The 12,338-nt window shown below is 34.5% G+C and overlaps 1 protein-coding gene across 1 annotated transcript; it reads left to right on the forward strand.

The window, feature by feature from the left end:
• Nucleotides 1-3,021: 3,021 nt before the first annotated feature.
• LOC119642961 lies at nt 3,022-4,247 on the forward strand. Its single transcript, XM_038042297.1, has 2 exons — nt 3,022-3,307; nt 4,008-4,247. The coding sequence occupies exons 1-2, from the start codon at nt 3,058-3,060 to the stop codon at nt 4,100-4,102; spliced, it is 345 nt and encodes a 114-aa protein (XP_037898225.1). The 5' UTR covers nt 3,022-3,057; the 3' UTR covers nt 4,103-4,247.
• The last annotated feature ends 8,091 nt before the right edge of the window (nt 4,248-12,338 follow it).

A 12,338-nucleotide genomic window follows, 5' to 3' on the forward strand; every position in this document is an offset into this window, starting at 1 on the left:
TTTTATTTACTTATCGTTATTATTGTAAATATTATTATAGTTTTAAGCTCAATTCATAATGGTGTAGGCCTACAGTGGAGCCAACCATTTAAAACAATTGGCAACGCGCCCACACGGTACCTCTAAGGTGGTGTGGGAAACCGTAAGATTTAAGTTTTGGTGTCGAAACAACATCGTGTTTATCGAATATGAACTCTTCCTGGTCAGTTTTAGTTCCTTTGATAAAGGGCCTGATTTTGTTTAGAACTGTTGGCAAAATAAACAGTATTTGTTTTGTTGGGGTTAAAATATAAATTAAGATCGGCGCATGCATCGAAAGATTCACAGCCACCGAAAAGATGAGTCCGCAGACACAATTAGGAAGTCATCTGCATATTGAAAAATACGAGCTTTGTAATCTTGAAGACCATGCGAAAAACTGCGTAAACATTGGATAAAAAATTTTGTATCCATAAACGTGTTTGAACAGGCAATAAAAAGTTTAAGAGAACTCTGCCAAGTTTACACAATCTAAGCTTTCTTAAGTTGATACAATCCTAGGCTTCACTGATGTTCAGGGATAGGATAACTGCTATTTTCCCCGCTTTTTTTAAACTAGCTATGAGAAAAGGTATTTCATTAACGCATATGTTCGTATATTTGAGTTTTTGATAGGTGTAAGCACGAACTGGAATAATGATCCCAGTTTTCATGAAATTCATTAGTTTCTCTTTAACCATGAGGTTGATAATCTCTATGCATAGAGATATTAGCGAAATTGGTGTGAATTTATTTAAATCATTTAAGTCTTTATCTGCCTTAAGAATGAAGTCGAAGCCCTCTTTCTGAAATGTAAAACATTCATTAGCTTACAAAATTAAATGGGGGGTATGGTTGAGGTGACCTAAAAGGAATTGAAGGTATTGTAATTAGATTAACACTTGGAACAGAGAATAGGTTTAGGTGAGATGGACTCAATATCAGAAAAGTTGGTTCTAGCAGACTTGATCACGGACTGAAAAGCACTTTGAATTGATGATAAATCGGCAGGACAGAGGGTCCACGAGGAAATTGCGTGAAAAGAAATTTTTATACGATGCGCTGTGCGGGTGCAACACTCAACTGAAATAACTGCGCTACTAATAATGTGCAACAAAAGCTACTAATAGACGAAGGCAGTAAATGTTGTGGTAGTGTCATCATTTTGATTATTTCAATGAAATCAAATCAATTAAAATGGTGGTTAAATTGTATACATAAGCTTAATATTTCATACAAAATCAAATATTTCTCTCTGCATAGAAGTACGCGCAAAATTTTTATTAAATGTTCCGTATGTTTCAAAACATAAATATTCGAAACCCAGTTTACTGTTCAATTATCCGAAACGATAATATAGGCCACGCACCATCAGTTAAATTATCACATTTATTAAAAAACAAACATTAGCATTTGAAATGATTGCTACCGATATTTTAATATAATATATATTAATTCTCTGTTTTCCTGTGTTCGTATTTATTAGTAGCTTAGCTTAGCTTAGCTAACAACTGAACTGAGTGATTAAAGAGAGAAGACTAATTTCCAATTAAAATTTACAGCATGAATATTTTTTTTTAAAGTCAGTCAGTCTTTCCTTTGTTAGTAATCACATCAGAAAAAAAAAATAAAATATGAAATTTATGCCATATGAATGTAGAAAAATTATAAAAAAAGAAGACGCCAGCGGAAATAATCCAGAGACTAAAAATGTTCACTTATTCAATGGCAATGAGTTTTTGTAATGCTGATAATTTCGGATATAGATGCGGGTGGTATGTGTAGACTTTTTGCAGAACATTTCTCAATAAATCATTTCATGAACGTATGTATTGAACGAATTTATTTCATTGTATATAATTGAATCATATATAGTTTTAGTAAATCGATTTATGCTCTAACCTTAGAGTTCAATTGCTTTACTTTTACGCTGATAACAAACGCAGTACCCCATTTAAATGAAAAAATGCACTCCATTTCCATCTAAATGTGGTAAAAAATATAATAAATAGGTTTTCCGCTTTAGAAGAAGAAGAAAAAGATGAATTACTTTCTCTGCCTACCACTGAAGGATGTGGCTGTAATCATTTTGTCCTTTTCCAAACGGAAGCTTCAGAGTTCCTATAAAGTATACATATTCTTGATCAGTATGAAATTCTGAAACGATTAGGCTATGTCTGTCCGTCTGTGTGGTGTATGTTTTTGGCACTTTCCTGGTCACCAAAATGAAGATATCCACTTCAAATTTGCTAAAAACATTGCAGGTTTTCGCATGCAGGTTGGTATCGAAAATGGGCCAAATTGTTCAGAACAGAAGACCTCAGTGGAGCATAAATTAAACGCAACTCTGTTTTTCTTAACAAAAAGTGGTGGGTTTTTACTCGTTACACAAAAATTTTAAAAGTTAGGAGACTCATAATTTCTTCATTTATTTTACGAAACACTGTAATCTTTATATGCAAAAATGAAAAAGATCGACCATGCCCACATGATTAAATTTTATTTTTTCACTTTTTTGGGATTTCATGTTTGTTAATCATCAGGTAAGCAAGACAGACTATTTAAAACTATTTTCCTATATTCCACAAATGAAGATATACTATCTGCCTAAAACTGGGTGGACTCTAAAATGAACATGGTAGACACCGCGACTTGGTGTATTAATTTAAATTATAAATTATGTAAAAGAATTTAGAGAGTAGAATGCGAGAAGCTAAGTGGCTTAGTTCCAAATGAAATATGTCAGACGTCACGTTGTAGGGGACTTTAGTTACATGCATGGCATTGATGTGGGTACCACATAAGAGGACTTAGAGAGCAGAATGCGAGAAGACAAGTGTATTAATTCAAATTAATTTGAATGGATGTCACAACTTAGTGGATAAATGTTTTCCTAAAAAAAGCTTCGATGTAAGTATTGGAAATGCCCAAACATTGAGCATGAATCAAGATTTTGTGCATATCATGTGTGTCGTCTGCATGGATCTTTCCGGGGTGAGGAATTTAAAAAGAAATCCAAACAAATCGTTTCTTAAATCTATGGAAGTCTTAACACTTCAAGAGCAGCAACAATTTAACGTAAAAAGTGTAACGAAGAATAGACGTCACGCTTTCGTTAAAAAAAGAGGATTTGACAAATATAACGCAGTGGCAGGGAAAGGAGAGGGCGACGACGTAGAGCAAGCCAAGAATAATAACAGTGACATTGGTGCCAAAAGGCGGTCAAGACGAAGTGGTTACGAAAGGCGCCAACGAAACGTGAAGAGTGTCAACGTTAGTAAGGATGGTGGTAAGTCTGTGGAGAAACGTAAGACTTTAAAGTTAAATTGGGTAACTAAAAAATAGATCATTAGTTTTGTTTGTAATATTTCATGTTTTGTGCAGCTTTTTTTTATTTCTAATTAAATGCGTCTCGTTGTCGAAGACACACGAGCACGCGTACACCTATCTCCAAACTCATATAAAAAAAAATTATAAAATTTTTTCAACAATAAGAAAAAGTGTTGACTGTATTCAGTCAAGTTTGTATCAATTTTTTCTTCCATGATACTTAAAATTTTAGAAATAAAGTCCATTATATTTTCGAATTCATAAAGATATAAACTGGTTTTTCTCGAGGGATATTAAAAGTGGAAGATTTTTTATATAATCTTTTTTTGAAATTAGCGCTTATGGGTGTGAAAACTTGCGAGAAATGCGCCATTGCCTTCCCTACCTTCAATGGCATTGTTCCTGAGTTTAAACATAGTGCACCAAATTTCGTTGTACATGTATTGACCAAGAATAAAAGATAAATAGACAAACAGACGCAGAGAAAATGACTCTAACTCGATTGGTGTACTTAAACCTGGGACAATCTCACGCTGTTGTGGGCTTTTTGCATGTATTCGCGGAAGTTTTACATATCGCTCTTACGAGTGGTGTAGGATACCGAAAGCATCCTTTAAAGTATTAATTTCACCTTTTTCTTTTTTACCATTCCATTTCAGGTTCTGCCAATTCTTCAAATCATTTTCGGCTACTCTACAAATCACTTCTAACAATTCAGACAGTTCGCTTAATTCCAATCAGTCCTGTTTTATAGCCAGCTCAACAAACCTTAATAACAATAGAATTGAAAAGTCAAAAACAAATGGCGAAAGTGATATAGATATCATCAAATCCAAGCCAATCCAGTATAGAAGTCCTGGATAGGGATGGGCATCGTAAAGTCTCCGAAGAGCGTCATGTATATCAAGCTCCACACCTAGGAACGGTAGATAATTTCGGCAACATCTGATCTACCTTAGAAAGACAAGTGGGAAATGACTTGAATGAAAGAGACAACGAAGAGGGAGTAATTTTAATTGTCAAAGAAATTGCTAAACCAGAAACAACTTTTGTAAATCAAGTTAATCTCACTGAAAGCATCTCTTCTGGCTCCTTCACCGATAGTATGCACCGTCTGAGAACAGCAAACTCAAAAATCCGCTAATAAAACGAAAGAGTTCTTACAATTGGACGCGAAACCACAACCTTTTGATAATTTGACATTAATGAAAGAAGCGGATGGCATTGCTATTGAAAAAGACGAAAGCATTGGGTTATCCTCAAAATTTGGTGGTAAGTTCCTAAGCACATTTTAATTTTCGCAAGCAAAAAGGAAAACTTTACGGCCATCACCTCGCAACGACTTTTTCAAAGACGCACTCATACGCTAGACCAGTGTTCCGCATTCCAACAAAATCTCTCTCTTTCGATCTCCAGAACGAATACAAATATATACATACAGCGAAGCATTCATTAGTTACTTGTTCGTATTTCGAAAGTAAACAAATATTTATCGATAATTTGATCTTGAACAAAGGTTGTAAGTTTTCGTCCTAGTTAATTGGTCAATTATAATCTAATTAACATGGAAGGATAGTAAGTTAAAAGGGAAGAAGATGCATTATGTTTGGGATTCTCTGTTTGAGAATCAGGAATCCTCATACCGTAAAACAAGGATTACTCGCGTCTTTATATAAATTGTAAGCTAAATTGTCGCCATCAATTACGACCGAACAATTGTCCAATTCATAGGGCGTCAAGTGCAATTCGATATCGCCGGTTATATGGCCCGTCAATTCTTCCACTCCCGTCTGTATTTTAACATTAACTTGTATTGGTATTAAGCTTGGGACTCAAATTGTTAATTTTGTCTCTTGCTATCTCTTCAGAATTTCAAGGCGCTCGGGGTGAATTTTCACTGTACAGAAACGTTAGGTGTAAATGAATAAATAAAAAGATTATTGTTCCATTTTTATGGTAATCATATATTAGTTTAAACGATAGTACGGTTTTTAAAATTTGCCTATCGGCATTCGCTGACGTTGCCTTAAACGTCGGACAGCGTCCCGAAGATATTTTGGTTGTAATGCGCCAGCGTCATCCATCTCTTCCACAACGTCTAAAGCTAAATAAAGTTCCCAATGAATTAAAGTCATGTTGTGCGTCTTTTACGAACCTTCTTCCACAACTTCTCCCACGAAAGCTGGATTAAAGCAGAATTAATAGAGTAGCATTCCAACTTTTCGTAGCATCGTTAAAAATACGTTGTGTCACCTGATACATCAAGCTCGCCGCTTTACAGAATATAATTACATTTAAAATAACAGCCATTAAGAGACAACAACTACGTAAAGTCAAACAATCTTTAGCTAAGTAATGCAAAAAACGGCTTGCATAACCGACCATAAGAGGATATAACTGTATAAAATTCTAGTTCTAATATATATACATTTAATAAATTGATTAAAAAATTGTAAAGTATATTTTAAAAAAAATTTTAAAAGAAAAATAGTGCATTGACTGGTAAGTGCATTTCTTGTTATTTAGAATATCATTTTTTATCAACGAGACTCATCTGAGATGCACACAGTTTCGCTGGGAATCTCGTTGGTGCCTCCTTATAAAATAGCCTTCTTATAATAGAACCAATACATTCATATAACGCTGCTTTTTAATTTAGAACACATTTTCGCTACAAATAATTCATTTTCACGGAGTATATGATTCTCAAAATTGCAAATTAAAAAAACTTCACAAAAGTAGAAATTGCAACAATAAATAGAAATAACAAAGTAATAACAATATAAAATATAAATAAATGGATAAGTGATATTCAGTATTTTCAGTTCCATTTATTCACGTTTAGTTCAGTTTAAAAGAGAGAAAATGCAGTTTCATAAATGGAATCTAATTCTTTAGAATAGTTTCCTGCATTTAGCCGTCACATTATTTTTTTTCATTTTTCATATTGGTGGCATACAACATCAAGTGTGTATTAAATTTATAATATAATACATAATCATTAACATTAATTCTGGTGCAAAAAATAAAAACAGAACAGAAGCTTTAATTGTTTTAATATATTAAATACTTTTTTTTGTTTTTTTTCCGGTATCATCTCCGGGTTTTTTTTTGGTTATTTTTTTAAATTATTATTAAATAAATTCATGATGTTGTAATTTATTGGACTCCGCAAAATTATTTTGTTCCCTTCTTCAATTTATGAGCACAACTGGAAACACACGAAGGTGAATTGATATGCAATATTCGGTCTTTCAGTGTAATGTATTTAATTTTGTATTTCTCAAAATTTTAGGAGAGCAGCAGGATGAATGTGGATGCGGTAAAGTATACCTCGCCGCCGTAATGCCAAAAAGAAGGGAATTTATTTGAGATGCTTTGAATCCAATAAGTTGTAACGAGCTTTCTTGGGCGAGGTAGAACTCAGTCACTCCAAGGTTCGTTGCAAGAAATTTCTAATTAAAAATCCGGACCTTCGGGGGGAATGGTGTATGATTCCTTGGATTTATTCGTTCCTTTTTATGGGAGGGAAGTACAGCGATTGGTAGAAGTTGGCTGGGGCAAGGAACCAGCGAGGTGTCCCGACTTGTCGTATTATTACCGGCTTGTTTTGGTTTCCTCGTTTTACTTGCACTTCTTTTTTTCCGTTACGTTTTTAATATCGCGAGCACTAGACGGCTATGACACCAAACTGAACGAGTCTGTGCGATGCGCCGCATATGTCCTTGTTCTTATTTTAAACCTCAAAGAAAACCTTACTCTCTAAAACTAATCATGTGCCTAAATGGGGTGAACGTTTTTATAAAAATACTCCAATTAAAATAATTGAAGATTCTATTTTGGATCCGAAGAACAAAACTTTAACCACATTCACGCGAAACATTGGCATGAAAAAAATTATGGTATGTTTTTCACTTCGCTTCAAAGCATTGTAAACTGGGGAATAACAAATTTTTCTTACAGAAAGTTGATGAAATTGTCGAATATACCGAGCAGAAGGACGGGCGCACCTTAGCTATTCGTCATGCTTACATTAGTTCACAAGTTTTTGGCTTCTCCCGTGCCATAAGAGCTCATATATAGCAAAATGAAAATGGAGGCCCATCATTACTCACACTTCAGACACGTATTCCTAACTCGCAAATTTAGGATTTAATAAAACACTGCAGATCAGCCACCAATCGATTCACGCGAGTAAGGAAATCAAGACCAGCTCACAAGAACTCCAATCAAGTAATTACCCAACATTCATTAAATAACAGCATAACACGCGATGAGTTTCTTGTATAAGTAGAATAAATAAATAAACAGATAAATAAATAAATTAAAACCCCAGTTGCTATTACTATCCAGATAAGTAGTTAAGAATAACCATTATGAAGTCAGTCTCTGCGCGGTTCAAGTCAACCTTTTGGTCGTGACAATAGTGAATTTCCATCCAATAGAAGCTACAACTACTGATGGGCCACCACCTAGCTATCTTTTTTTTTGCCCTCGGTTTTGAAGACACTGAGTGATTAGCCCCATTATGAAAAGACAAAATGTTTTCATAAGTGTTGAGAAACGGCGTATGTGATGTAAAAATTCTGATAAATTTTGTGAGAACTGAAGGGAGAGAAATTGGACTTTAGTTTTCTTTTTAATCGCTTGTCCTGCTGCTAGGCGTTGAAATTTTTGATATTAATTGGTAAGCGGTTCTCTTTCATTACACTTTTCTGTAGTGATATATATATTCTTGTATTCTATTCCATTAAGAACACCAGGCCATGAGAAGCTAATTGATTTGTAATTTTTGAACCTGATAGATAGTAAGACCTTTTACTTTTGCTTTGGCGAACAGCTGAGATGAAGAAAACGAAGCAAATTAAGGCATCTGCGCAGAGTTTTAATGCAACTCGCAAGTGCCAAAACTATAACTGAACCTCTAAAGGCAAGTCATGCAGTCAGAGATTAAATCCCTGTTTGACTCTTATTAGCAATAGCTATGATTTAAAGTGAAATTAATTTTGTTCTCGTTTTCACAACGCTTTGCAAAGATAACTATGACCGAAGAATTTGTATACGGCAGGCAGCACCTTTAAAAAATTCAAAGGATGGGAATAAATGAAATATGTTGTATCAGCTCATCGCATAATTTTAGTCTGAAAAATTCCAAAATTACTCTTGTCATCTCTTACATACGTACAAAAAAGCGCTCGTGCATCTCTTATATAAATATGTAAAGATATTTTAACAAACGATTACACACAAGTTATTCTTTGTTAACAAAATCATTGGTTTTGTTTACTAAAGATTATGTCGGGATTATTGGATGGTTAGTCAACACACTGCGTGCAAAGATATTGAATTGCAGCACTAAATAAGTAAAGAGAAAGCAGCCGTCGAGATCTCCCCTTGTACGTCTCCTGAATAGTTTTATACAATTTTTATAGGCGTGGCATTCGATTTTACCCTATTTTCAAAAAAAAAAGAATATTCTCTTTCCATATATATTCAAACAAATGGTTTGGTTGAAATGTAATATATAATCTTTTTTATATAAATGTATCAAAAATATGCATTCATCTCCCCTTGTACGTCTCCTGAATAGTTTTATACAATTTTTATAGGCGTGGCATTCGATTTTACCCTATTTTCAAAAAAAAATGAATATTCTCTTTCCATATATATTCAAACATGGGTTATGTCGGACAGCTCTTATTCATACCTATTCTGCGCTTTGGCGGTTGTGTAAATATTACCTATGGTTTTGTGCCTAAGTTCGTTTGTGTTGTATGATTTTACATGTTCTATGCCTACGAGCCATTTCATGCAAGTTTTCTTCATTCTCTTTACCCTTCGCTTGGTGGAGTGTGTGTTCTAGCGTAGGCCTGTGCAATATGTGTCTATACATTTTCTCTTTCGCCGCTCTTTTATAGCCGAAACCTCGCTCGCTTGTCCTGTTGCCAACCTGTTCTGTGTATTTACATATGCGTATGTGTATACTTAGCTTAGGTTGGCTGCAGTCGCACCCTCAGTTACGACTTGCATGATCCTGCTTATACATAACTTGATATCACTTACATCTAGCTTATTATTATGTTTGTTCCAATCTCGATGCAACAAGCACCCAGGTACCAAATCGCGTGATTCACTCACCTTTAGGTATGTGTGTGCTTGTGCACTGAGTTTGCATGTACTTTGTGTATAGCTTATTTTATGTTTTGTTCAAGTGTTTACTCGCTAAGCACTCAGGTACCAAATCGCGTGATTTGCTCACCGTTAGGTATGTGAGTGCTTGTGCGTTGTGTTTGCATGTGCTTTGTGTGTTTCTACATGTGTGAGCGTGTCTTTGTACATTTTGTGTATGCAGTTTATGCATTATCGTATGTTCTTATTATTTTCCCTACCTAAGTTTAATTCTGCTGTTTTCTTTACCCTAACGGTGCTATCAGCTTGGTGCATTAGTTGAAGATTCAAGGTGACCTAACGGTACTATATCTTGTGCAAAGCGGCTGTAGCTTCTGCGTAGGTTTGGGCTGCGTTCATACCGCATAAGTCGGGTTGTGCTCTTATACTTATGTTTTTAATACGGGTTGGGTTCTCACAACTATGCTCTCTCTTTTGTACCTTGTGGTTTTTTTCTTTCCCTTTATGCTTGTGGATATTTTGAGTTTTTTTTTCCCTTTTGCTTGTCGTTTTATACATTAGGGTTTTTAATTCTGTTATCAAACAGTTTGCGTTCTTGTGTTTATACTTTGAGTTTTTACTTAGCTTGTCCTACATTGGAGTTCTTAATTCTGCTATTGAGATTTTGAATCTAGCTTTTATGCATTTGAATCTAAGCTTTCCTTTTCTTATCTGGGTTCTTGGCTCTGCTATTACACATTTGAGGTTTTGGATCTAAGTTTTTATACATTTGGGTATTGATTTCTTAAATGTAAGCTTTTTTTCTTTTAATTGAGTTCTTGACTCCGCTAGTACATTTTGAAATTTGGATCTAAGCTTTTTTTTCCTTTTAATGGAGTTCTTGACTCCGCTAGTGCATTTTGAAATTGGATCTAAGCTTTTTTCCTTTTAATGGAGTTCTTGACTCCGCTAGTGCATTTTGAAATTTGGATATAAGCTTTTTGGTGCCCTGGGGTTCCTAATCTGTACTGTGGTGTGCTTCTGTGGTATTTTCTACTTTTTCTTCTTACGCTACCCTTGGTGTGTGTTTCTAAGGTTTTACTTTTATAAGGTATGGGTGTGTGATATTAAGCATTAATCTGTACAAGGTATAGGTTTATTAAGTGTGTGTTTTATGATGTTATCTTACAAGGTATGTGTATTTAGGTGTGTGTTTTATGGTTTTATCTTTACAGAGTATAGGTTTGTGATATTATGAATCTAGCTATACATATTCGCTATGCGTTTTATAAACTACATTTGATGCTGGAGGGGGGCTGCTCATCTTCTAATGAACCCCCAACGGACGTGCACAGACAGATCGGACTGGCGGGTTGCCTGCTGTGGACAAATGTCTACGGCGGACGGACTTGTATTTCGTAAGGAAGCAAAATCGCTTCCTTACAAAGTTAATCGATGTAACGAAAACAGGTTTCTAATATGATGTAGAGTTGACTACCGAAGACGATTGATCATATGATAGTAACGAACTTATCACAAAACATCAAACCCTTGAGACAATGTGCTTTACCATTTTATATATTAAAGTTCTACAATAAAGGCGATAAATTTACTATCTGGTGTAAATGGATTTACGTTAGCTGTCTGCGGTTGCATGACGTTGTCTGGGGCTCTGTCGCAATGGTAACGAGCGTGCTTTTTCGTAGACTCGGCCGCGGGAACTGCAGATAAATGATTTACGGACGATTTGTCCAAAAAAGTTTTTGGGGTAGCTGGTAGGTCAAAAGGATGTAACGCTTGCACAAATATTATTATTTTTAGGTGAAGGCTTAGTTTTCACGATAATATTTATGTGTGCGGAAAGTTATACAAAAAGCGATCTATGTAGTTTAAGCTTACAGCAATGCATTTTACACCTCAAACATGTACAAGATAGTAATGGTAATCCTTCCACGATGGAAAAAATATATTGATGAAAAAAATTTATTATTTATCTTTGTACTTGTTTATGATCTGAAAGGAGGTCTAAAAAGTAATACAATTTTTAATATTATTATTATTTTTTTTTTTTGGTTTGTTTGGAAATGGATTGGATCAGTTACATTAAAATTAGATCCATAATATTCTTTAGAGCCATTGATGAAAATTTTTGGCTTAGGTATAGACAGATGTAAAAGAATGAAATCCAAAGGTACCAAGTTATTGTGCACATTAGACACTTCCTCATTGTACTTTAATTTACCCAACGTAACTGTAAAAAAGACGTATTCATGATGTGGTCATTAAAACCACATCAAATACCTGAAAAGTTTGGAAAATTTCAGTTTAAGTTTTTCTTATTACCAAAGCGTACTCGATCGATGCCATTTGGGTTTTTAGATTTTTGCTGTATCTATTTTAACATTTAAATAACATTAAAGTGAGTGCAGATATTATTTTAGTCATTCCGACATCCAAATGTTTTTTTTTTTCATAACATGATGAGAATCATATGCTATAAAATATGAATTAACCCACAACCATCGGGGAAAACTGTGAAGGTACTTTGGTGGCACATATTCTTCAATTTAGAAAGCTTTAACAGAGAGTGTTGCATGCTCATGCATAGACCGCAATTTGGACAAGACAAGACCAAATAATTATGACGAAGTCTATTTCCTTAGTTTTTAATATAACATCGTTGAAACTATTTTAGTTAGAAAATCAATATGACGGCGAAATATTGGAAGATGATTACGGACTACAGTTGTGGTTCGCATGCAGTATACCACGATATTTCCAATAACTGAAAGACTTCGTCAGGCTGCAAAAAAAGACGCATGTTATAAATACTCTTTATTATTATTATTATTATTATTTTAATTTTAGACTAATGAATTGAA

Source organism: Glossina fuscipes, unplaced genomic scaffold (genome assembly GCF_014805625.2).
Source record: "Glossina fuscipes isolate IAEA_lab_2018 unplaced genomic scaffold, Yale_Gfus_2 303, whole genome shotgun sequence".
Lineage (NCBI taxonomy): Eukaryota > Metazoa > Arthropoda > Insecta > Diptera > Glossinidae > Glossina > Glossina fuscipes.

Bases quoted from the DNA above. Each gene is read 5' to 3' on its own strand.
- LOC119642961 (XM_038042297.1), top strand. From the start codon at position 3,058: ATGGAAGTCTTAACACTTCAAGAGCAGCAACAATTTAACGTAAAAAGT. The intron at 3,308-4,007 runs GTAAGTCTGTGG...ATTCCATTTCAG, and splicing joins CAACGTTAGTAAGGATGGTG to GTTCTGCCAATTCTTCAAAT.